The sequence below is a fragment of the Balaenoptera ricei genome, chromosome 2 (assembly GCF_028023285.1).
Source record: "Balaenoptera ricei isolate mBalRic1 chromosome 2, mBalRic1.hap2, whole genome shotgun sequence".
Lineage (NCBI taxonomy): Eukaryota > Metazoa > Chordata > Mammalia > Artiodactyla > Balaenopteridae > Balaenoptera > Balaenoptera ricei.
In genome coordinates this window covers 18,666,334-18,692,583 of record NC_082640.1, presented here as the reverse complement: position 1 = coordinate 18,692,583, position 26,250 = coordinate 18,666,334, and the positions used below count along the sequence as shown (strand labels likewise).

The window sequence follows — 26,250 nt, the reverse complement described above, 5'->3', positions numbered from 1 at the left end:
TTAAAGTTCTGCTGTTGTGAGCTGGTTAGCTTTGGTTATAATATAGTAGATAACTGTGTGAGGCATTTATAAATTTTGCAATTTTATATTTTAGCATAGGTTGAAAGTGTGATTTTTAAAAACTTTTTATTTTGAAATAATTTTAAGCTTATAGGAAAGTTGCAAAAATAATACAAAGACTTCTCAAATACCTTTTACCCAGCTTCTTAATATTAACATCTTGCATAACAGTGGTACAATTATTAAAACCAAAAAATTAACATTGGTATAATTGTGTGATTGAAAACTTACAATTGTGAAGTAGTTTTATGAAAATTTAGAATACTTATATAATTGTATACCATATTTTCTCTCAAGTCCAGTGACAAAAAAAGAAGTTGGCTAATATGTAGATGACAAAGTAAATTGTTACTATAGCCAACAGAACTGAAACAGTTTCACCTGTGAGAACTTTTTAAATTACTAAAGTTATTGCATTATGTTGTAGATAATTTAGAACATACTGATGAGCAAAAAGAAAATAAACATAACCCATAACATACCTCCAGAATTAACCACTGTTAATATTTTTGATATATCTATTTTTAAATATATCTTTTTTTGATACGTATTAAAAATATAATTTGATACATGTCTTTTGCATATTTTTGTTTTGTGTAGACTTCCATTTTTATTAGAAAATGAAGTTATGTTGTATACTTTATAATGTGCTTTTTGCTTTTAATAATATTGTAGGTCTCTTTCTTTGTCATTAAATAGACTTTTGTAATTCTGGCAATGATTGTAAAATTTTTCATTTTGTGGAGATACTGTGATTTGTTTAAATATTCCTGTATTGCTGGTCATATAGATTATTTCCAGTTCATAAAGTTGTGATTATAAACAATACTTCCATGAACATCCTTGTAGCTAAGTTATTCTTGTGTTACCAAGTTTTTTTTATAGGATAAGTCCCTAGACGTGGAATTACTGGGTCATAAGTCATGAACATTTCCCTCCGTATCTGTGTGTTCCGAATTGGTGGATATGGAGGCCCGGCTCTAGGGACTTGAGCATCTGCGGATTTTGGTATCCATGGTGGGGTCCTGGAAACAATCCCCACTGATGTTGAGGAACAACCGTAGTAAGAAATTGTTCCTAGATTTATATTCTATCCAACCAGCAGCAGTAGTTCCTAAGTGGGCCCTATTCCCCAGCATTATTAATAGTGGTTGCGATTTTTAATTTATTTACCATATGATAGGCAAAAAAATACTATTTATAGGCTATTCCTATCATCCTGAGACTTAATTGGTAAAATTACAAGTTTAAAAGCATAGCTTTCTCAAGAGTTAATTGGATGAGTGTTGAGGTCATGTCTTGCCTAAGGTCACACGGACGGCTGATGGAAGAGCCGAAGTAAGAGCAGCGGTGGTCTCGGGAATGTCTGTCCTGTCCGGTGGATTTTTATTGTTAGACTAGATTTCCATTAAAATTAACTTTTTAAACATCAGCCCTCAGATTTCAGTTTGATTGTCATTTTTCAAAAAATAGTAGGTTTTTATTAAATAAATATAAAATAACTTATTTGGGGAATATGGAAAATGTGCCAATTTTCATAAGTAGTCTTATTCACAAAAGTGAATAATATGAGGTGATGACATAACTACAGGCTGATCAAAAGTGATGGACGTGAGGAAATACAATAGAATTACATTCTGTTTTAATCTGATCTAATATTCTAGCCCAAAGAACAGCATCAAACCATTACATTTTGTTTTTTTATCTTTGAGAATGAAACATTTACTCTCTAGTATGGATGCTGCACTTTCATATCTAAGATTCACATTTTTTTTCTAGCTCTTTCATTGTTACTAAAGGTAGTTAAAAATAAGAATGTAATTTGTAAATGTAATATATAGTGCTTGAATTATGTCACTTATTTAAGAACATTAGTTTTTGATAAATTTCATAGCTTACAAATGAAAATGATTAGTGCTTTCTGAGTAAAAAATATTTTTCTTCTTTTTCTAGAGAGTTCTGGAATCTGAAGAGCAAGTACTTGTTATGTATCATAGGTACTGGGAGGAATACAGCAAGGGTGCAGACTATATGGACTGCTTGTATAGGTAAGTACACGTTGAGGCTCTGGACGGTCTAAACAGTGCTGCCTGCATTTGGTAATTGCAGGAGTTTTTGGTTGGTTTGTTTTTACTACCTACTACCCATGAAAATGAGCAGAACTAAAGCATCACCTGATGTGTGGACTTTTCTCTGCTACGCGGAAAGCTCTGTAGTGTGGGTCACGTGGGTATTTGCGAGCCAGGCAGTGTACGGAAACTTATTCTGTGAAAACTAAAACTGTATTTGATGGCATAGCTCTGTTTCTTCAGTTGTCTGGGACTGTGTAACACACATTAAATCTTGACAGATCCGAAGTGAAACTTCAGCTTGGATGAAACTTCTAGTGAATCTAAGCTCGTGCCCCCCTCCAGCATGCTCTTGTTTGACTCTAGGATTCAGCATTTTATGTTTCATGGAAGTACCTGGCAGTTTTCTCTTGACGTTCTCCCGCCCTCTCCTCTAGACGTACTGAATTACCGGCAGTGTTGTGATACCTTGTGGTCTCATATCATCCCGCCTTTCCTTGTGCTGTTCTGTCTGTCTGGATTGCTTTTCTTCCTTTCCCTGAATGACTAGTTCCCATTCCCCGCTCTGAACTCCCCTCTCCTTGCCTCAGTCTCCTGCCTAGATCTTTGGTGTTAACTGCCACTCATGCATGTTCCTGTGGCACCCTGGGCTGGTCCTCTCTAACTCATTCACGTAGACAGTGGAAATAAGTACAGTACCTAGGTACACAGGCAGAGACACCCATTTGTTGAAGGACACTGGATAAATAGGGAATAGTGCTGTTAAGCACCTGGGCCTTTTGGCCTGTGATGGTTGCAGTGATAATTTTGCCCTGTGCATTGTGGCTTGGGCCACAGATGAACCCCTGCCTCAGTTTCTTGCTGGAGAAGAGGAGTAGAGCTAGGTCTCAAAGCGTTTCCTGCACAGGTACATGGGGCCAAGGCATGGTCACCTTGGTGTGTCTGTCCTTCTTTGCTTTACTGGTTCGTATTCCCTTTGGTTTTTATAACAACACTGGACTTCACTAGATGTAAGCTGCCTAGGTTAGAAACTGGAACTCACTTCTAAATGGCCGGTACCTCTGTTTCCTCTTAGAAGAGCAAAATATAATAAAACCAGAAACCAGCAATTGCTAACAAGGGCAAGGTTTACTGTGGCTTTGGCTTTTACAGAACATGTTTGCCATCCATTAAACATCCTGACATTTGATTTCCCCCCTCCATCCACCAAAGTGGCCTAATCATAAATAGAACTTAAGAATTCCTTAGCTAAACCGTGGGGGAGAGCGGGGGGAGTTTTAAGGATCAGAGTGAGAGCACACGCGTGTCTTTGTCACTGCTGAGAAGCTGGGGCCACTGGTATACGGATGACAAAACAGAGTGCTTCGACTGTGTGCCATGCAGTGGGATCCCTCGTTAGCTGAGATACTTCAGTAAAGATTCAAGTTGTTTTTCTATTCTTTCTTAGTTTTCTGGGGCACCGTTCTCTTGGTTCTCCTGCACCTCTCTTTACCAAAATCAGTTTGGTATTATTGAAAGTAGTACTATTAAATTGGTACTGTTGATGAGCTTTTATTAGATTTTGCAATATATATGATATATACACATATGTGTGCATACATATAAAGCCATAACAGGTAGTTGGTTTTTTACAATGGAGGAAAACTAAGGGTCAGAGAGGTCAAGGTCCCTGAGCTGGAAAAATTACAAGGGCAGAATTTAAACCCAGATCAGTCTGAATAAATCCATTTAACTTCTTCATTCTACCTAGCCTCATTCTAGAGAGTCATTGTAGTCACTTACGTAGGTTCTATTCTCATCCTTTAGCTACACTCTGCGTTCTTTCTAGGATGATCTCTATTACTCCTGGTTTTAGCTACAACCTATATATTGATAACCACCAAAATAAATGTTTATTGCAGGTGGTCTAAGTTTCAGAGGAATATTCTTACCTAGCTGCCTGTACCTCCAGGATGTTCTGTGGGTACATCCTACTACTGCAGATGTTCACAACTGAGCTTGTTATCTTTTACACACACGCTGCCCCAGTAATACTCATTTTGGTTAATGGTAGTCCTGGACATCCAGATGTATATGCCGGAAGTCTCAGTGATCCTTCACCTAGGGTTATCCTCTCTACCTGACCCCTCTTGGTCAAATCCTCCAAATGTCTCTTAAATTTATTATTTCCTTTGCAGTGCTATTATAGTATTGTAGTTCAAGCTTTTTATTGTTTCTGACCTGGACTATTATTGATAACATCCCTGTAACCAGTCTCCCAGCCTTTGATTTCTAATTTATTCTATTTAGTAAACTTCTCAAGTGCAAATTTGATCACCGTCTGAAATCATTTAGTAACTTTCCACTGTCTGTAGTAAAGACTTAGAACCAATGGCTCATGGGATTCACTTATAGAGTGTTTTGTTTGACCTCTCTGGGGTTGGCTTCATGTGACTGATTTATTTAATTATATTGGTAGACTGGGTGGTGAGATCCTTCTCATAGAGGGCACATTTGTTAGTAATTAGAAAAAAACTGCTTGATAGTCTTTACTGGTTGGGTAGTAGCTTATCCAAGCTATCTCTTGTTATTAATCTTAGTCTATAAGGAAATCTGTGTGAAGAAATGTAAAGGAAAAAAATCAGTTTTATTTCAAAAGCATTTTTCAGTATTATTGTTTTGAAGTAATTTCTAGCCTTTTCTTTACTCTGATTGATTTATAAGATGGATATGCATTCGCATAGGTGACTTAAGGGTTCCAATTTTAAAGAAAAATAATGGTGCTCCTACCCCACCTTTCCTGCCCCTACATATCTGTTTAGGTCCTGTGGGCCCTTGAAGTGGGGTACTTAAAGTATTAGCTTGAGGACTAACGACTCTTGAAATCCAGTAGGTATTAGCATGGGAACAGTTCTTATAATGGATTTTTTTAAAGATAGATTGAAATGCCTGATTTCTTAGAGACTTCACAGTTACCTTAGGCTATTAGTTCTTGTTAGTTAATACTGTTGTGTTACTGCTAATACTCCAGAAAAGCAAAGGATACTTATCAATCACTTTGTGGCCAGAATGAATTATAAAAACATGTACTACTGCATGAGTTAGACCTGAGCAGAACAGTCAGGTATTGACTGTGTGGTAGAGTATCGACTATTTAAAGAAATTATTGAAAGCTATTTTACTTTACGATTTCCTAGAATATATATCTTGATTTAAAAACAAATGTTTGGTTAATAAATCTGATTGTAAAATACTACAGTGACTTAGAAATTAAGAATGGTGTCTGAATCAAAATGAAAAATTATGCTACTTACATTTTAAATTATATCTATAAATTATTTTAAAAGCTTCTCTATCAAGCTTAAACTGTCAAGAGTAGAAATCTGTAATGAGAAGAATATAGATAATGAAAGTTAGTTTAAAATTTATTCCATGCGGGAAAGAGAATAGTGACTTGTCCTATCAGATATAAAACGTATAAAGCTCCACTAAAACAGCGTACTGGCTGCGGAATATACACACAGATCTCTAGTGAATCCAGACTTCTGCAGATCTAGCAGCTACTCTTCAGAGTCAGCAAATGCCTACGCTGAGAAGTTTACACTTACTGTATAGGAATAAGGGGGCTGCTGTAGGCTTCTGAATAGGGAGTTGATATCCTGAAAGCAGAATTTTTAGGTAAATTGGATATGCCAGAAATGGGAAATAGAGATCAGTCATGAGAGTGTTGCACATGATCCAAGCAGAGTCAACGAATGGCATTGAAAGTGAAAAGGAAAATAATGGGAGGAGGTGAGGAGTAGTGTAGGAGGACAGGAGGACCAGCTGATTAAAGGAGGTAAACGGAAGGATGAGTTAAGTGATGCTAATGTTTTAGGTAGGATTACTGGGATGGCCATGGTACAGTGACCAGAAAAGGAATGGTTTGGAGCAAAGGGTCTTATAGAAAGGCACATGTAATGGTGCAGATATGACTAAGTTCCCCCTACTCAGCACTTTTCACTGTTGAAATGTTACATTTGTTTGTGTTTTTATGTCCTACCAGATGGGTAAGCTCTCTGGGCAGAGACTACATTTTTGTTTTTCGTTTTTCTATCCTCAGTGCCTTGTACCTGGCATGCAGTACGCACTTGGTCAGTACTTGCTGAATGAGAGTGGGAGACCTCGTGAGTTTTCTGGCCCAGCTCTGCCACTTAGTAGCTGATGGACCTTTGCCGAGTTCTTTAAGCTGTCTAAGCTGCAATTTTCTTACACGTAAAATGAGGATCCTAATAGTACCACATATATCTACCTCCTAGTATTCAGCCAGCTGCAGTGTTTATGCCTGTCTCTGACACACGATAGGCGCTGCATAAGTGTCAGTGATTACTTTTATTTCCTGACATTCATGCTTTTATGATCTGGCTCCAGGCTGCTTTTCCAAGTTTGTGTTCTAATGTTAGCTTTTGCCATCCGTGCTGCTGGAACGTTACCCATTTATTCATTTCGTAATTCGGAGAAGTATTTTTCGAGGGCTGCCTATCTGCCTGCCACTGTTCTGGACACTGTCTGCCAGACCTCACATTCTAGAGAGGAGGTGGATGTACAAAACCAGTAGACAAAGAAAAGAACAGGATTATTTTACATAGTAGCAAGTGCTGTGAAGAAAACAGTTATGTATTAGATAGTTACTTCATTGGGAGTGGAAAGTGAAGGTTAGTTTGGTTTGGGGTCAGGTCAGGCCTGAGAGAGGTGTGTTTGAGCCGAGACCAGAGTGACAGAGGCCAGAGGTGAAACGCCCTACCCCAGGGAGTCTGTTTCAGGTGAAGCAGCCGTTTCTCTCCAGCCCTTGCTTCCGTCTCCCAATCCTGTTCCCCTTTTCTCAGCTGGAAGGCGTGGTGGAAGCACAGCAGGAAATTATGAGGGTTACAGTGAGAATGGAAGGGAAAGCTAAATGGTATTTTGAAGGAAACGACTTTGTAACCAGTGGACAGAAGAGACTAAAATGTCACATGGAGCGCCAAGGTTGTAAGCCCTGGAGTCCAGAGCTTGAAGTGAGTGAATGTGGGAGGGAACTTGTGTAAGTGGTGGTGGCCGTAGCGCTTTATTATTTTTCATCGTCTGCTAGGATTGTCAGTGGAGTTATGCAGTTGAAATTTTTGTTTTCTTTGCTAGCAGTTTCAGTTGTCTGAACATTCAGCAGACCTTTCATTTTGATTCAGTGAACGTGGGAAAGTGTGTGTTTTAATACAGAGATTTTGTGGTTGTTGCCTAAATACTTGTATTGTCAATAGCTATTTTCACCTTGGCAGAAGCCGTCAAACGAATAGTTTTAGCTGTTGAGCATTAAAGGCCTTGTGGTGAAACCTGGGATGATGAAAAGTGATGCTTGAATATTACACGGCTTTGTACACATTTTATTTAATCTTAGAACTCTTTATTCATCTTAGTAGTTCTTAGAGTTCATCACAGTTATTAGTCTTTCTTTATAAAGCTGTTTACCCCTGGTAGACAAAGTGATCTTGAATCTGTCAGTTTTGCCCATACTTCTTACTGTCTGTAACAATCGATTGCGTTTTCTCACCTACTGATTGTGATTTTTTTGTTTGTTTGTTTAAAAGTGAAAAGTTACGTATTTAATGGTGATAAAATATAGTGAACTTTCTTGACTTTGATCTTTTAACCATTTTCTGTTAAATTCTTTGCAAAGTGAACTTCGCTTATTTAACAAGAAGAATCCGGGAATGAGCAAATTAGACTGTAGAGGGTTGACCCTTGGATAGGAGCTGTTGGGCTATAAGAGTATTGGAAAGTTTTAGAACAATACCCCTGAGTTTTTTTAAGTGAGACTGTGGTAATAGGTTTTTTTTTTGCTACTCTGGAGGTCTTACTCTTTGTCTCTTCGGGCCTAGCAAAGGGAGTTGGGCTGGTAATTTTTATCTTTTTTAAAAATTATATTTCTAATTTATATATAATTAGTTTCTTTTGGATGTATTACTGAACTATTCTGCAGTTGATTATAACCCTAAAATTATTGCTCTAAAGTTGCACGTTACTTGTTTTCCTACTGATTTTGACATAGTGTCTATTGATATTACATTTGTTTTTCAGGTATCTCAACACCCAGTTTATTAAAAAGAATAAATTGACAGAAGCTGACCTTCAGTATGGTTATGGTGGTGTAGATATGAATGAACCACTTATGGAAATAGGAGAGGTAGGACATTCTTTAAATGACTGGCAAACATAAGAGTGTTTTTATATACTGAGGAAATTTGATTCACTGTCCTTTTCTTAAGGACACTGAGTGGACTGTCTTAAAATTTTCAAGATTTAAAACATCCTAGGGAATAATTCCCTGGCGGTCCAGTGGTTAAGACTCTGTGCTTCCAATGCAGGGGATGAAGGTTCGATCCCTTGTCAGGGAACTAAGTTCCTGAAAGCTGCGTGGCTAAAGAGGGAAAAAAAAAGAATCCTGAATGTTAAGTAAATGAAATAGTGTCATGATTTCCTAAGAATCTTCAGATAGATGAGAAGAACAGAAAAGATGTGATGAGTATTATTTTAATAGTTAAATTAATGGTGGATGAATGACAGAAGGTTAATAGTTCTGCTGTATGAAAAATCTCATAAAAAGTATTTAGAAAATGTTGAGACTCTTATGGTTGAAAAGTGTGAAGGACATGGACTTAAAAAGAGAACCTAAAAGAGAGGAAATACAAATTTGTGGATGCAACAAATTTATTTTAACTTTAAAATGTAATTAAAGAAATTCAGCGTAAAACAAAGTGTGCAGTTCAACCAATTCACTCAAATTTTTGAGGTACAGTTCAGATTTAAATGTGGAAAATTATAATATATAAAACATATACTGACTATGCAAGAAATACTCTAGTGCAGTGGTTTTTAAAATTATTATTAATTAATTAATTAATTAATTTATGGCTGTGTTGGGTCTTCGTTTCTGTGCGAGGGCTCTCTCTAATTGCGGCAAGCGGGGGCCACTCTTCATCGCGGTGCACGGGCCTCTCACTACCGTGGCCTCTCTTGTTGCGGAACACAGGCTCCAGACGCGCAGGCTCAGTAGTTGTGGCTGACGGGCCTAGTTGCTCCGCGGCATGTGGGATCTTCCCAGACCAAGGCTCAAACCCGTGTCCCCTGCATTAGCAGGCAGATTCTCAACCACTGCGCCACCAGGGAAGCCCTAGTGCAGTGTTTTTTTATTCATGTCGTACATATTTATCGAGTAGCTGGACATTCGGGATACAGTGGTGAACAGACAGAAGGTCTGCTCTCCTCATGGGGAAGCAGATGCCAACTAAGTAAAGAAATTAATGTTAAATTTTGATGGGTGTCAGTGAAGGAAATAAACAACTAAGATGCAGCATTAGTAGAAATTTAAATTAGAATAACCCTTTTGGAAAGAAATTTATCCGTGTCTTTCAGTAGACTTTAAAATGTTCAATACCTGTTGACCAGGTAATCCCACGTCTGGTAATTTGTACTGCAAAACTAATACGGAAAAAAAGGTTTACATGTTTAAAAGTATTCCTTGCAGTCATTAATAAGGGTGACTAATGGGCTAACAGTCTAAATTTCCAATATCCAATAAAAATCACACATAGAAGACTATATACAATATGATTTTGTTATAAAAGTAGGCAAAGGGATAAATTAGTAGAAAACAGTTCATAGAAACATTAACAAAGGGGAAAATGGTTTTTGAAAACATTTGGACACAACATTATATGTTTAATAGGAATAAAGCTGTAGAGGGGAAAAGATGTAGAGAAACAGATCAGTGGGAAATACCAGAATCTTAATAGCAGTTGCTTTAGTTTGTAGGGTGATAAGTGAATATTTTATTTTATAATTGTTCCTTATCACTAACACCATCATGCCCACTCCTCTTCCCAGAGGAAATCACTATAAACAATTAGATTTATGTCTTTTCTGAATTTTACCTGCGCATTTACATATAAATATATATATACACACATAATAGTTTTGACATCAGAGCATACATAAAATTCTGCAACTTGTATTTCTTGCCTTTTGTTTAAAAAGTAGGGATATCAAATAATTATTAATTATTTATTAAACGATTCCCCTTAGTTTTCATTTTTTTGTTGTCACAAACAATACTGTGTGAACATCATTGTTCATTTGTTCACTTATTAAATATTTTTGAATCCCTCTGTGTGCTAGACACTGTACTATATGCTGGGAATATGGTAATGAGTAAAGTAAACAGAAATCTTACAATCATGGAGTTACATTTGTGTATATATCTGCTTGTACATGAGCAGAAATTTTCATGGAGTGAGTACCGGGAAGTGGATTTTCTGGGTCAAAGCACAGCCTGAACTTTGATAGCCCTGCCACCTTGCCTTTCAAAGGCTTTACCAGTTTGCCCTCCTACTACAGCTATAAAATCCCATTTTCTTATGTATTATCTTCTTTGTGCTAATTAAAAAGAAAAAGAAGGCAAAACCTGAAGAATGTTCCTTGTGGGAAAACAGATGCTTTTACTTATTTTTATAAAATTACCAGTGGATCAGAATAAAGTTATCCTAGGGAAACAGTAGAGAGGCTAAAAACAGAATCATACCTGTGTGGATGCAGCTACGTTGGAAACAGGAGAAATCAATTTTTTTTTTTTTTAGGAGCAATCAGTTTTTGATACTGGAATAACTTGTACTCTGTATGAGAAAAACATATTGGAGTTTAAAGGCTTTCATGTGAAGGCAAAACTTGAAAACTTTGGAAGGCAGCATAGGAGCACACATATCTCCTTAAGGTTGACCTTAGGGAGCGAAAGAGTTCTTAAAAGACACAAGAATGCAAACAATAAAGGAAAAGATTGATAAATTTGAGCACATTAAAATAGAATATATTTTTACTTAAAAAAATGCTGTAAAGAAATTCAAAAGTCAAGTCACAAACTATGACAAAGTGCGATATGTAAAACTGTCAAGGGATTAATTTCCATGATATATAAAGAATTACTAGGTCGCGTTGAGAACAAGACAAACATTAATGGAATAATGGGCAAAAGAGATGAATGGACAGTTTACAGAGAAAAAAGAAAAGTGAAATGCACAAAAATCATAAAAAGATGCCCAGCCTTATTCAGGAAATTGCCAGTTAAAACCTGAAGGAGGTCCACTTTATGTCCATCACATTGGCAAAGTCTGACCGGAGCCTGGCAGTAGCAGTTGTTGTCAGGATGTTGGCTTCAAGTGTAAAGTGGAAAACCACTTGGCTTTATTTAGTAAAGCTGCACGCATGCCTGCTCCTGTCGGCCAGCGTCTCCACTCGTAGGTGTGTGTCAGGGAACCACTTGCCTATGACCACCAGAAGGTGAATGCAGGAACAGCCGCAGTGTTCTCAGTGGCAAAAGCTTGGATCACAAACAGTGTCATCAGCAGTAGAAAGTAAAAGTTGATCATAGTGTCTTCATACAAGAGGATACTATATAGCAATGCCAACGATTGAACTATAAACTCTTTATCAATTTGGTTGGATTTCAGTAACAAAGTTACAGTTAAAAAATTATACATAAGAAATAAGATTAAAAAATAACAAAAAAATAAATAAAATTAAAAAATAACAACAAACAAAACAAACCAAAACAAAAATCATACATGGAAGAGCATACAATGTGATTTTGTTATCAAGGTCAGAAACAATCAACTTCAGGACTTCCCTGGCAGTCCAGTGGTTAGGACTCTGCGCTTCCATTGCAGGGGGCACGGGTTTGATACTTGGTCGGGGAACTAAGATCCCACATGCCACGTGGTGTGGCCAAAAAAAAAAAGAAATAGTCAACTTCAAAAATATCATATGGGATGGTTACACACTTGGTAGAGCTGTAAGGAAGGGAATGATTTAACACAAAATGCAGGATAGTGATAATCTCTGAGGGGAAAGAAAGGAGGAGGACATTTGGGGCAACAGTAATGGTGAAGTCATATTTCTTAAATTGGGTGTTGAATACAAGGATGTTTATTTTGTTATTCTTTATTTATTTTTTTTTTTTTATTTATTTTTTTTTTTAAATTTTTATTATTTATTTATTATGTTTATTTCTGGCTGTGTTGGGTCTTTGTTTCTGTGTGAGGGCTTTCTCCAGTTGCGGCGAGTGGGAGCCACTCTTCATCGCGGTGCGCGGGCCTGTCACTATCGCGGCCTCTCTTGTTGCGGAGCAGAGGCTCCAGACGCTCAGGCTCAGTAGTTGTGGCTCACGGGCCCAGTTGCTCCGCGGCATGTGGGATCTTCCCAGACCAGGGCTCGAACCCGTGTCCCCTGCATTGGCAGGCAGATTCTCAACCACTGTGCCACCAGGGAAGCCCCCTATTTTGTTATTCTTTAAATTGACTTATTCTTTTATGTTTGTATGAGAGGTGTTATAATTTCAAAAACCGGCCAACAGCCAAATCACATTATTTTATTTAACATAACTCCTTTGTTTCCATTATAGTTTTGGCGTCTATAGCCCTTTCCTAATATTGGGCATTTAACAATCAATAAATTAAGGTTTTATAAAAATCAGTTATTTCTGTAAGATTTTCAATTAAGGATAAAAGCTTAATTCTGTTCTTTGTACAAGTCTGATATGATAGTCATTGTCATTTTAAATTAGAAATTTATTTTCCTTATATTCAATTTTTATTTGAATTTTGAAGTATAGTTATAAATACTTCATTTGATGGGTGTTTTTACTTTTAAAAGAAGTCTTGAACAAATGTTTAAATCAAATACTAAGTAATTCAGCCTTGATGATTTTCATTCTTCCTGGCAGCTAGCATTGGATATGTGGAGGAAATTGATGGTTGAACCACTTCAGACCATCCTCATCCGAATGCTGCTCCGAGAAATCAAAAAGTGAGTACTGACATTGATCTTCTTGAGTCAGTTCTAATTTGCTGTTTGAAATGGTCTAAAATAGTGAACAGTTGCATGGCTGTCAACTGCACGTAGGCCTCATTTTACTGTAACAAGCCTCATTTTCCATTCTAATGCCAATATTTTAAAATCGTTTTATAATCTTTTGGTTTTGGGGGGCAGATTTCACTGTGACCTAATACGCTTAGTAAATAAATAAGTCCCTGAAGGAAGTGACTTGTTTTGTAATCCTGAAACGTCGTGGATCTTGTAGGCAGTGCTGAGTTGTTTGAACGTATTCTCAGCTGAAACCCTGATGACGATAACCTACTCAGGAAAACAGATTCTTCCAGTTGTTGGTCACCCTAATAATCAGTTAACTTGTGAGGTAACTTTATGAGAAAAGGGCTTCCCACTGTCCTCATGGCCCAGAATGGTTGACTCTTCACCTAACTGCTGTGTGAATAAGGTTTGGCACCAAGTAAGTTATCCTGTGGAGTCCAGAGTAGAACATTCTTGGTCAGCTCTGGCCTAGAAGATTCTTACTAGACCTCAGCTCTGGGGAATCAGAAACTGAAATCGCTCACACAGATAAATTTTAGGTGACTGGAACTACTGTGAAAGGAATTCTGTAGACCAATGAATTGCTGTGTGATAATGGCCACTCCCTCTGAAACTGCTTTCATTAAGAAGACCCAAATATGGAGTTTTTTATGTGAGGAAAAAAGCAGAGCGTTGTTCTTACTATGGGGCTCCTAATAAGAAATAAGAGGTTAAGAAAAAAAGCCACAAAAGGAGAGACTATTTTAATATTTAATGTTAACACCAAATAGAAAATATGTGGTAGGAGTTAGTAACTTGGTTTTTAAAAATTGTCACTCACGCTTTTCATGATTCCAGTGTTTCCAAAGGTGATGAGAGAGAGGAAAGGCAGTAGTGAAGCAGTAGGGTGGAACAGTTTTCTTCCTTCCTCTTTCTCCACTGAACTATGACTGACTAAAAGAACACTTCCAACAAGAGTTACAGGCTCTAGTATAATTTCCTTTGCTAAGAAATGTTAGCTTTCTTCTTGACTTGGAATTCAGCTATTTTACATTAAAAGTATAATGAAAATATTGTTATAATTTTCTAAATGCACTTTTAATGAAATGTCTCTTTAATATAATTTTGATCCAACCTAGTAAATTTTCCTTAAGTGTGATTGTTAGCTTGTTAAAAATGAATTTTATGAAAAATTAAAGAAAATATAACTGTGAGAAAAATAATACAACAGTAGGATACTAATTCTGGAAAAGACATAGAGACTATATGTTTAGAGACATTAGGGCAACTTGTTTTGGTTTTGTTGTTAAAATCAGTTTCCATTAAAGTATTATTCAACATGCTTTACTAATATCTCATTTATTTTTTATGTGTACTCTATTAGGTAGGTATTATCTTAACATTTTACAGCTAAGGGTACTAAGGCTTAATAATAATAATAAAATATGGAAACGGTGTACCAAGCAGTGATCTAAAAACTTTACGTGTGAATCCCATTTAATCTTCACCCTAGGTGATTGGTACAGTTTACCATTTTACAGTTGTGTTGCTCTATTCAGCTCCCATCTTCTTAATTCCAGAGATTCAAATCTGGAATTTTTAACTCTAAATCCATTATGCCTGTCATTTCAATCCACAGAATGTTTCTTCCACTCCTAGCTCCAGTACTTTAGCTTAATGATGAATATATTTTGGTTTTATAATGCTTTGAGTATTCTAGTGTTTTCACACATATTTTCTTTATTTGATCTCAAGGAGGCCAGGCAGGTTTTATTTATAAGTAAGCAGATTGAACTTCAATAAGGAAAAATGACTTATTGAACTTGATGTAGGTAGGAAAGAGACTCCATTGTCTTTAAGCTTCCAGTTTGGGTCTTTCTGCTACATTGCTTTAACATCTATTTACCCATTGTCATGTGAGATATCATGGACAGATAGGGTGACAATAAAGCATGATGAGAGAGTGGTAAATTGCCCAGAGCACTGGGAAAAGTAGATTGAAAAAGGTGAGATGAAGTAGAGAGGATTATACAGTGAAAAGATTTCAGAGCAAGGACAAATGACATGCCGGCAATCCCTGATAGATAGACCTGGTTTTATTCCTGCCTAGATAGGTCTCCCTTAGTGCTAACATTATTTAATGTAGTCTGAGAGGTTATTTTTTTATCATAATAGCCAAGAGTTGCTAAAAGAAAAGACATGTGTCTTTCCTAGTTCTTAAATACATTTAGTACTTGGTACACTGTTTACACTTGGACATCAACATTTTTTAGATACTGCTGCTTTAAAACTATTCCCAGGGTTTTACAGTTTGTTTAGCCCTGTGATTCTTAAGCACTTGTCCTTTAGCTAAAATGCTTGCTTCCACCACTCAGGTGCTTATCTGATACTAAGGATAACAGCTCTTTTCCTACAACTTGGGTTAGATAATCCCTACCTCAGTTAATTGTTCTTTATTTTACCCAAGTGATATACTTTCTCCATCTTTTCGCTGTGTGCTTTTAGCTTCATCAGTAGATGAATTAATTTGGTTAGCACCTTTAGGAAAAGAGTACTTCCTAATGTAACTTCGGTTGTGCAGAGGTATATTTTATGCTGCACCATCACCTGCATCTCTAGGAGTTTTTGTATAGACTCACACATAGAACTGTCCTTCATTTTCTTATTGTAAGAGAAATATACAGATCATAAAAATTCCCCAACTCACAGGTAGTGTGTTGATCTTCTTGGAAGATTTCAGAAGGTTGAGGGCCATCTCAGCCTTGAAAGAGGTAAAGTTATCTGTCAAGCTAATGGAGGATTTTTTCTTGTGAAATCAAAATGTTCTGCTAAGTGAAAATTCTTACTAGGCATGAATGCTGAAATGCTCAGTAAACTGTAATACAATTTCATGACTTTTGAAAAAAGTTGTAATTGGGTGGAGTGGGGTTTCTGTAGATCAAAAAAGACGGTCTAAAAAGGTCACAGGCAGGAAAACAAGACAGCAATATAAAGTGATGTAAAAGGCTAAACAACCATGTATCCTCTGCTTTTAAGGTACAGACTAGGTCCAGGCTCTTTTTTTGATTAATTGTATCCTATAAAGGTGGCTTCTTTTGAGGTATATAAACGCTACAGGAATAATCCCAGCTTCGTGCATTTTAGAGAAACTGTTTCAGTGAAGTACTAGATTTAAAAGTGGAATGTAGGTTGCAGAATTTTTTTGTTTGCTTAAGAAAGTCAATGAAACAATTGTTCAATTTTTTTTTCATGATATCATGAAATCTGTACACATAAAATTTAATTGATAATCCAAAAGTAAAAGTGCTCCTCCTATATTGGGAAGAAAGAAACAAGTGATGTAATCATAGGTTGTGTATCTGCATGTTTTCACAGTGTCTGCTTCACTAAGGAAAGATAAAAGTAATTCTATTCATATAATAACTTGTCTTTTATAATAAAATAGAATTGCCAATTGGGACTTTCAGCATAGTAACAACCTAACATTGTTTTTAATTTTAATAAATAAAATGCTGTAACTTTGTGGATCTCAATGTTACAGTGTAAGAATATGAAATTAGAGAGAAGAAAGTAGATACATTTTTAAATGCAGGTAAAAGGAATTGCTTAGATGCTTAAAGATACTGTTAAAAACACAGACTTTTTAATGCTAAATGGATTCAGAATTGCTTTCCTTTTTTCCAGTAGCTCTGCAGTTAACTTTCTAGTGTCAAGTAGTCTTTGAACAAAAATAGAAACTTTAATTTTTTAATTTTAAAAATTTTTAAAAATATATATTTTATTTATTTATTTTTGTCTGTGTTGGATCTTAGTTGCTGTGCGCGGGCTTTCTCTCTAGTTGCAGCGAATGGGGTCTACTCTTCGTTACGGTGGGCGAGCTTCTCATTGCAGTGGCTTCTCTTATTGCGGAGCACAGGCTCTAGGCGTGCGGGCTTCAGTAGTTGTGGTGCGTGGGCTCAGTAGTTGTGGCGCACGGGCTTAGTTGCTCCGCGGCCTGAGGGATTTTCCCCGACCAGGGCTGGAACCCATGTCCCCTGCATTGGCAGGTGGATTCTCAACCATTGTGCCACCAGGGAAACCCCAAAATAAAAACTTTAGCAAGAGGGAAGAGATATGGGAACATATGGATATGTATAACTGATTCACTTTGTTATAAAGCAGAAACTAACACACCATTGTAAAGCAATTATACTTCAATAAAGATGTTTAAAAAAAAAAAACTTTAAAACTTTAAATAAAATTCTTTCTTCCCCTTTGAATTAGGAGAATTTATAACATAGGCTGCTATGGCTGATTTGTGTTTTCTCTGGCATGTTCATATGTTTGTTATTCTATTTCTCAACTGTTAAGAAATTATAGATTTCATTGAGGAAAAATATCTTGGATAAAAATAAAATTTAATGTAGTAGTTTTTATTCTTTTGTATCTCAGTTTCTGAGAGATGTTTTAAATTTCCCAGCTCATTTTATTTTATTTTATTTTTTTTTAATTTTATTGCATTTTTTAAAATTTATTTATTTATTTAAAAATTTTTTTATATTTATTTTTGGCTGTGTTGGGTCTTCATTTATGTGCGAGGGCTTTCTCTAGTTGTGGCAATTGGGGGCCACTCCTCATCGTGGTGCGCGGGCCTCTCACTGTCGTGGCCTCTCTTGTTGGGAGCACAGGCTCCAGATGCGCAGGCTCAGTAGTTGTGGCGCACGGGCCCAGTTGCTCCGCGGCATGTGGGATCCTCCCCGACCAGGGCTCGAACCCGTGTCCCCTGCATTGGCAGGCAGATTCTCAACCACTGCGCCACCAGGGAAGCCCATCCCAGCTCATTTTAGATTTATGGATTTTCATCCGTGCAGTTGTTAGTTTTTGTTTTATGAATTTTGAGGCTCTGTTGTTAGTTAAATATCAGGATTATTCTGTTCATGGTTAATTGTTTTTATTGTTATGTAGTAACTTTATCTTGTGCTCTTTTTCCATATTCTGTCACATATTAATATTGTTATAACAGTTTTCTTTTGGACTTTTAGGTATTTTGCTGTGTGCGTGTAAAATTAAATATAGATACAGGAGGCCATACAACACAAATGTACAGCTTAATGAATTATTATAAGGTGAATGTGCTTGTTACTGCTACACAGGTTAAGGACTAGAACCAGGCCAGCCTCCCCTGAGACCCTTGTGTGTGTCCCATCCCCTCCCTTTCTCCCATAGTAACCACTACCCAACTTTTGAGGCAATCACTTTCTTCTATTTCCTTATGGTTTTTTCACCCATGTGTGCCTTCCTAGACTCTGTAGTTTAGTCTTGTCTATCCTAAAAAAAAACCTTCATACATCTTTTAAATCTTTTAATCAATAGGTTTCTCCTCCATCCTTTTTTTTTTTTTTTACCTTTAACTTATTTGTTCATGAATCCTGGCCATTTGATCTTTAGACTTTACCACCGTCTGGATTTTGCTGATTGCATGCATGAGGGCCATTTATACGTGTTTCTTTGTCCTCTGTTTCCTGTAAATTGGCAGTTCAGTGTTTTACTCAGACTCAGGTTGGTTCTTGCAGGCAAAACCACAGATATTTTATTCTTTGGTAATTTCTGATTTTTCACTCTTTTTTTGATGTAAGCAGCCACTGATGCTAAATGCTGACATCTTTTAGTATATTGGGGTTTGTAAAACAATACCACTTTAATTCTGTCATTCGGTTTTCATTTTTTAACTTGAAACATTTTACAAAAATATTCTTACCCTTATCTAAACTATTTGGTTATCATATAGGAAAGGCGAAATAACTTCTTGTTTCTTTTCTTTTCTTTACCCAGTTGTCAGGATAATGAGTTGGTTTGCTGTCATGTTCAAAAAGTGGCCAATTAGCTTTTTTTTTTCAACATACCGTGATGAAACTTATAGACTTAAATATATTTGATTTGTTCCTATTTATTGTCTAACTTTATTAAAGTTTAAATAGCCTCTCTTTGGTTAGTTGGTGCCAGAGTCTTTTTGAAGTGACCCTAGTCATCATTGATAACTTTCTTGCTATCTAGTAGTATGTCAGGATATTTCCAGGCTTATCTTGTACATTTTCTTCCCCAGACCTGGTACCAGCTACTCAGTGAAAAACTTAGTTCCAAATACACAAATGATATGTAAATGCATTCTTGAAAAACTTTGAGTGTTCCAGATCCTTTCCTCAATCTTCCTCTCTACAGAGGTAATCCCTGTGATCATCTGGTTAGCTGTCTTTTCACACCTTTTCCTGTGAATTTTTATATCTATGTAGAGAAATAAATATGATACAGAATACAATACAGAATATTGTTTTTTCTTTTTTTAAGTATAGAAAGTTTTCTTTTTTTCTAACTTCTGAAAATCATTTATGACGTACTTCTTTTAAAATTCAATTTTATATCTTGATAATTTTTCTATGTTTGTACATAGAGATCTTCCTCATTCTTCCTAAACTCTATAGAATATTTGGTATGGCTCTACCTCAGTTTTTAAACTCTTCTCCTAGTAATGTCTATTAGGTTGTTTCCAGTTTTTCCATTACTACAACTCTTGGTTCTGTCATGCACAGGTGCAGATGTTTGGCGCCATAGAGTATGTGCATTTAGAATTAATGTTGCCCTCTGTAAAGTACCTGTTCTTCCAAAGGCAGAGTACGGGAACCCGTTTCTCTACTACTCATCAAGTCTTGCCAGTCTGAAGGTGAACTGTTTCCTTGATTTCCCAGTGCCTCCTGAGGTGCTCTGGGGTTGGGGTCAAGCAATCTGGGCACAGTCTGGCGCAGTCTGGGTGCAGTCTGGGTGCAGCCTGGGTGCAGTCTGGAGCAGTCTGGGGCAGTCTGGGTGCAGCCTGGGTGCAGTCTGGAGCAGTCTGGCGCAGTCTGGGCGCAGTCTGGAGCAGTCTGGCACAGCCTGGGGGCAGTCTGGCGCAGTCTGGAGCAGTCTGGCACAGCCTGGGGGCAGTCTGGCGCAGTCTGGAGCAGTCTGGCGCAGTCTGGGGGCAGTTTGGCGCAGTCAGGAGCTGTCTGGCTCAGTCTGGGTGCAGTCTGGGTGCAGTCTGGCGCAGTCTGGGTGCAGTCTGGGTGCAGTCTGGAAGCAGTCAGGGTGCAGTCTGGCGCAGTCTGGCGTAGTCTGGGCACAGTCTGCAGCAGTCAGGGTGCAGTCTGGAGCAGTCTGGAGCAGTCTGGCGCAGTCTGGGCGCAGTCTGGAGCAGTCTGGCACAGCCTGGGGGCAGTCTGGCGCAGTCTGGAGCAGTCTGGCGCAGTCTGGGGGCAGTTTGGCGCAGTCAGGAGCTGTCTGGCTCAGTCTGGGTGCAGTCTGGGTGCAGTCTGGGTGCAGTCTGGCGCAGTCTGGCGCAGTCTGGGTGCAGTCTGGGTGCAGTCTGGGAGCAGTCAGGGTGCAGTCTGGCTGCAGTCTGGGCGCAGTCTGGCGCAGTCTGGGCGCAGTCTGGCGCAGTCTGGGCGCAGTCTGGGCGCAGGTGCTTCCCTTCCTCGTAGCACCACACTCACTGCTCCTGCAGGGATACGCAGGGCAGCTAGTCTGCTGATGACCTCGCTGGTTTTGTGCCAACCCGCTTTCAGTAACACCACTTCTTGCCCGTCCTCCTTCACTATCTTCCACCCCCTCCTTTTAGCGGTTCTTTCTCTTGTGCATTTTGGTCCGTAATTTTGTTTTTCTGTGCTATCTAGTCTTCATTCTGTTTTTTCAATTTCTACAGGTCCAAGGGCTACAGCCAACAATGGAGCGTTAAAAAGTATCCTTCCTGTCACTTCTCAGATTTGGAGTGAGAGCAGGAGGCTGTGTTTAATTTGTTGGAACCATATTCTCCTTTTAATCATAGGGGGTGAATGGGAGTTTCACCAAGAGATTAATTTGCCCATTGTCACATATCAGAATCAGGACTTTTGAGAGTTCCAGCCTAACTTTTAATGACCATCACAAACCTGGTCTGCCCTCTAAAATGCCTTGGTTTTAAAATCACAGTTAGTGCTTTTTTTGGTCTCTTAGCTTTCTTCTCCTCTCTAATTTATTGAAGATGCTTCCATTTTGCGCCTATCTGTACTTAAAATACTAGCTTATTGATGGTTTACTCATGTACCAGGCAGTGTGCTACATACTTTCTTGGATTATGCATAATCTTTACCATATCCTCGTGAGAGTAGGTACATTTCTTACCCCCACTTTACAGAAGGGGACATCTCTGAGTACTAAAGGTTAATAAGCACCTGCACAAGGTGACATATTCTGCAGCCAGAACTTGAACCTAGGTAGTCTGACTCCAAAATCCTGGTCTTAGGGGCTACAATAAACTGTTCCTATTCGTTCCCATCCTCCCAGCTGAGTGATTTCATTATGATTGTTGTAGGCATTTTCCACTTAGTTCTGTCAAGATCAAATAATGAGCCATATTCTAAAAATTCTTCATATTCTTTTCTCAAAGCTCGTCTCTTGGGATCACTGTTCTTAGGTGAGACCAGAGCTTATTCAGATAACCAGCTTAGTCATTGCTTTTATATAGTACTAACTTAGCATCATTTCAGTTTATTTTCATTATCTGTCAGCCTAATAGAAATAAATTACACTGATTTTCTATAGTACCTTTTGTGCAGTTATCAAAGTGTATGGTGAATTGAATAATTATGCCTAAGAGTTTCTGAGTTCAGATGTTCTTCTTACAGGAGAGGACAATTTAGTTATTAAGCAGTAGGAATGTCGATGTTCTTTCTAGGCACTACCTTACCTGATTCCAGCTTCTCTGGGCCTTTTGGGGTCAGAAACAAATGGCAGGAGTGCTGAGAATAGCAGCAGTGGACGTTTTCCTGGTGCTGAGCAGGGACAGTAGGATTTGGTCATGAAAATAATTTTAGGTAACCTGATTTTCCAAATATTTAGATATTTCTCACTTTTGACTGATTTTCATTTGGTCCCAGACAAAGTTAAAAGGCAAAAAGTGATGTGCTCCAAATCAATGGAATAGGTTATATCATTATTTCAGCAGATTTAATTTGGGCTTAAGAGGGAAGGTCAGCAGAGGAAAGGAGCTCACCCTGTGTCACCTTGTATGAACTCATCGTTCTTATTAGTTCTTATATCAAAATGTAGACTTTGTAACTACATTTCTGTGACTGTCAGAAGGACTGTAGCCATATTAATTCAAGCACAACAAACTTCTCCCAGAATATCCAGATAACTAATGGGAGACAGAAAGAGGATTAGAGGGAGGCAGAGGCAGGGAGGGACACTGATATATAAAGGTAATTGCCACAATACTTTTCTTAAATGTTAGAAAATCTTTATATCCCAGTATGAAAACCAGAAGATTTTACTAGGAAATGATGATAATATATTTTTCTGTTGCTTTCTTTGTAAAATAATTATTACTTCAAAGAAAAAAACTTTTAAAGTGAGGTGGAAGATTACCATGGAAAGGTAAACCTTTGACTGTATAATGGTTTGATTTGAGCATTAGTACTGGAGTCAGAAACTTCCAACATAGAGCCAGACCGTTTTACTGTGGCTTTAGGCCCACTCTTATTTTTTTCCTATTTCATTTTCCTATTTCTGTAATTATAAAAGCCAAAATTCACCTATATTTCTTATTGTGATTAAAACTTGCATCACAGTAGTACCCTTGACTAAGTAGGAACTTATCAAAATGTCACATGAATAATTGAGATGATTTTAGATCCCTTTGTAACTGTAATAGAATATAGAAATATTAAAACATATCTCACTAAATTTCTAAGTAGAGAAATACCTTTGTGCTTAAATGAAAGCAACTCAGTGGCTCTAGCAGACCTCTTAGAGAGAGAACAACAGTTATTAGTCATTTCAATGAGCGATACATTGTATTAGAGTGTACCTTTGAGGAATGAGTCTCATCAGATTACTGTAGGCATACTTGTGATGGTTCAAAGACTGCATTCTCAGACCACATCCTCTAGTAGTAGAGTTTGTGGTGAGTGAAATTCAAATATTCTTAACCACTGGTATTTAAAGTCTTGAATTGATGGGCTCATAGCTACTCTATTAAAATTGAAGAAGTATCATCTTAGTGTCAACATAGTATCTTTAATTTTACAATTAAGCTTTTCTGTTGTTTATTGAAATGACATCTAATGTGTACATAAACTATCATAAATATTAATTCAGCTGCAATATGAAAAATCATTTTTAAGCATCATGTGCATTGACCTTTAAAATGCTTTATACATAATGTGATTAGACCAATAGAATAAGCAGCCATATTGTGGCATACTTTGGTATATTTCCATAGATATTTGTATTCTCAAGAATGTTTTGTGTTATACCTTGTTTTAGTGATCGTGGTGGAGAAGACCCAAACCAGAAAGTAATCCATGGGGTTATTAACTCCTTTGTTCATGTTGAACAGTATAAGAAAAAATTCCCCTTAAAGGTAAAAAGCCTCCTTTAAAAACATAAATAATTAGACCTTTAATTTCTTAAGTTGCCTGTTCTAATTTTTTAAATATGATTTAATTGATTTATTTAGTTTTATCAGGAAATCTTTGAGTCTCCCTTCCTGACTGAAACAGGAGAGTATTACAAACAAGAAGCTTCAAATTTATTACAAGAATCAAACTGCTCACAGTATATGGAAAAGGTAAGAAAACATTATGTTAACTACATCATCTAGTATATATCAGGCCTGGTTTTATTTAATATTAGTTATCTTAGTTAATATATTTTTTTGGTGGAAAAAGTTCTGTTTTTTTGATCATTACACTGAGTTATAGTTAATGTACAACACCTATTTATAAATCATTGTTCCTGCTATGGCATTTTCCATAGAAAAGGTGCTATTCCAGTTTTCATTGTGGTTGATGATTTCTGATAAATCCTGATTGCTGGATTTGCTTGTCTTTAAAATTAATATATATTCATATTCTTGGCAAAATAAACTATTATTTTGTGCTTAGTAGATAAGGGAATAGGATAAGTACAAAAGCTAGGGGTTGGGGTTTTTATCTTCCTCTAAAATGGAAGGAAAAAAATAGTAAATATATAATAATTCTAGATACTGGGTCTTTTTGGTCTGTTAAGTTTGTGGAAGGCTGAGAAAAACCTCCACGAGAAATTTTACTCATTAAACCAACACATTGATAACCATATTTATAATTCCATGTATATTTTCTCAGTGAAAGAATAGTGAGATTATAAATTCAGTCATCAGATAAGATATGTTAGAAATTTTAACTAGGTTTTTTCATCGGCAGTGTTGGATTTCAAGCATTTTATTATCAGATGATTTTTGTTAGTTTGTTTACCTTTAAGAAAGGTAAAATGGGGACTTCCCTGGTGGCGCAGTGGTTAAGACTCCACACTCCCAATGTAGGGGGCCTGGGTTCGATCCCTGGTCGGGGAACTAGATCCCACATGCATGCTGCAACTAAGAGTTCGCATGCTGCAACTAAGGAGCCCACCTGCCGCGACTACGACCCAGTGCAACCAAATAAATAAATTAAATAAATAAATAAATAAATAAATATTAAAAAGAAGGTAAAATGTTTCAAGTGGAATAGCTGTAGTGAGGCTTCCATAGGCCATAGGTCAGGAAATATCAGTACTTACTGATATGATACAGTGGTGCATATTCCACAGAGCCCAGGTCCAGAAGTCTGAGTTGTTTAATTCTTTTCATGCTTTGTCACTCTTTAGCTCTGGGATCTTGAGGAAGTTATCTAGGATATTTTCCTCCGTTAAGTGCAGGCTACACTAAGTCAGTGGGTCTTAGCACTTAGCCCTTTTTACATCTTAGACTCTTGTTAAAGATTCTAGATCCAATCCTGAGAAGTGCACACAGAATATCAGGGGTACATACTCTCATCGTTATATCTGGCTCTCAAAAACAGGCTGTTGGCAAACAATGGAAACAACCCAAATGCCTTTCAGGAGTTGAAAAGACAGGCAAAATGTGTATACATACAATGGAATGTCATTCAGCCTTAAAAAGGAATAAAGTTCTGACACACGCTACAACATGGATTAACTTTGAGAATATTATGTTGAGTGAAATAAGCCAGACACAAAAGGACAAACATCGTATGGGTCCACTTATATAAAATATCTAGAATAGACAAAGTCATAGAGACAGAAAGTATTATAGATTAGAAGTTATTGGGAGGGGAGGATAGGGAGTTATAGCTTAGTGGTTACACAGTTTCTGTTTGGTGTAATGAAAAAGTTTTGGAAATAGACAGTTGCACAACATTGTGAATGTAATTAATGCTACTGAATTGTACACTTAGAAATGGTTAAAATGACAAATTTTATGTTACATATATTTTACCACAATTTTAAAAAACTAATAATGTAATATACCAAAAACCACTGAATTGTATACTTTAAATGGGTGAATCATATGATATGTAAACTAGATCTCAAACTATTAAAAGGAAGGCCACTGGAGATTATGTTTGGAAAATAACATTTATAAGAATAGGTCATTTAATTAACAGACAATTCATGTGGCCTTCCTACTTCCCTTTCTGTATCTTTCCTCTAGTTCTGGCTTTTTCTGCCAGCTACAGGTGGTTTATTTGAAGCCCTGCATTGAGGCACTCCAAACTTAATCTACTTTTTATTGATATGCACACTGCCCCCCGTTTTCATTATTTTATTTTTTTCCTTTTCTCATCCTCCCTTAGACCCACATTCTAATTCGTTTTCGTTTTTTATTTAGTTAATCCATAAGCAGGTTAAAGTCATGTTTATATACTAAACATGGCTAGGTCTGTTTTTCTTCTGAGGTAGAAATTAGCCAGATTCTCTGGCTATTATCTTTATTATCTGGTTCTTGTTGATGTTAACCAGTGTATTGTTTGTACCTCAGTGCTTTTTTATAGGATAAGCTTTAATAAAGGTCTTGATTGAAATATTTGACTATGACTAAATTTTTTTTACTTTAAAAAAATGTAATGGAATCTTTAATGTGATAGTTTACTATCATGTACATACTGTTTATGTTTGTAAGATGAATCAACATAAAGTAATTAGCTTAATCTACATGATCCAGTTGATGTAAATTACTTTTTAGTTTGAGAGTTAAATGTTCATGAAGTGACCACCTATTCTGTTTTTTAATGATCTTTACCCATGTTTCCTATTGCATATAGGTTGTCTATATGTAGGATGATTGGGGTCAATAAATGAGGACAAAATGCAGACCATTTAACTTTTCATAAGACCATGCTATTCATAAGACAGTGCTGAAATGTAT

General features: G+C 37.0%; 1 protein-coding gene across 7 annotated transcripts in view; it reads left to right on the top strand.

Annotated features, from left to right (window-relative positions):
- Positions 1–26,250, top strand: part of CUL2 (cullin 2) — a 120,992-nt gene that overhangs the window by 69,034 nt on the left and 25,708 nt on the right. For all 7 annotated transcript variants that reach the window (XM_059911691.1, XM_059911696.1, XM_059911687.1 and 4 more), the window contains 5 exons: positions 2,014–2,108; positions 8,199–8,304; positions 12,892–12,974; positions 23,331–23,427; positions 23,524–23,634. In XM_059911691.1, coding sequence (XP_059767674.1) covers positions 2,014–2,108; positions 8,199–8,304; positions 12,892–12,974; positions 23,331–23,427; positions 23,524–23,634 — 492 coding nt within the window. The remainder of the gene's footprint in view (positions 1–2,013; positions 2,109–8,198; positions 8,305–12,891; positions 12,975–23,330; positions 23,428–23,523; positions 23,635–26,250) is intronic.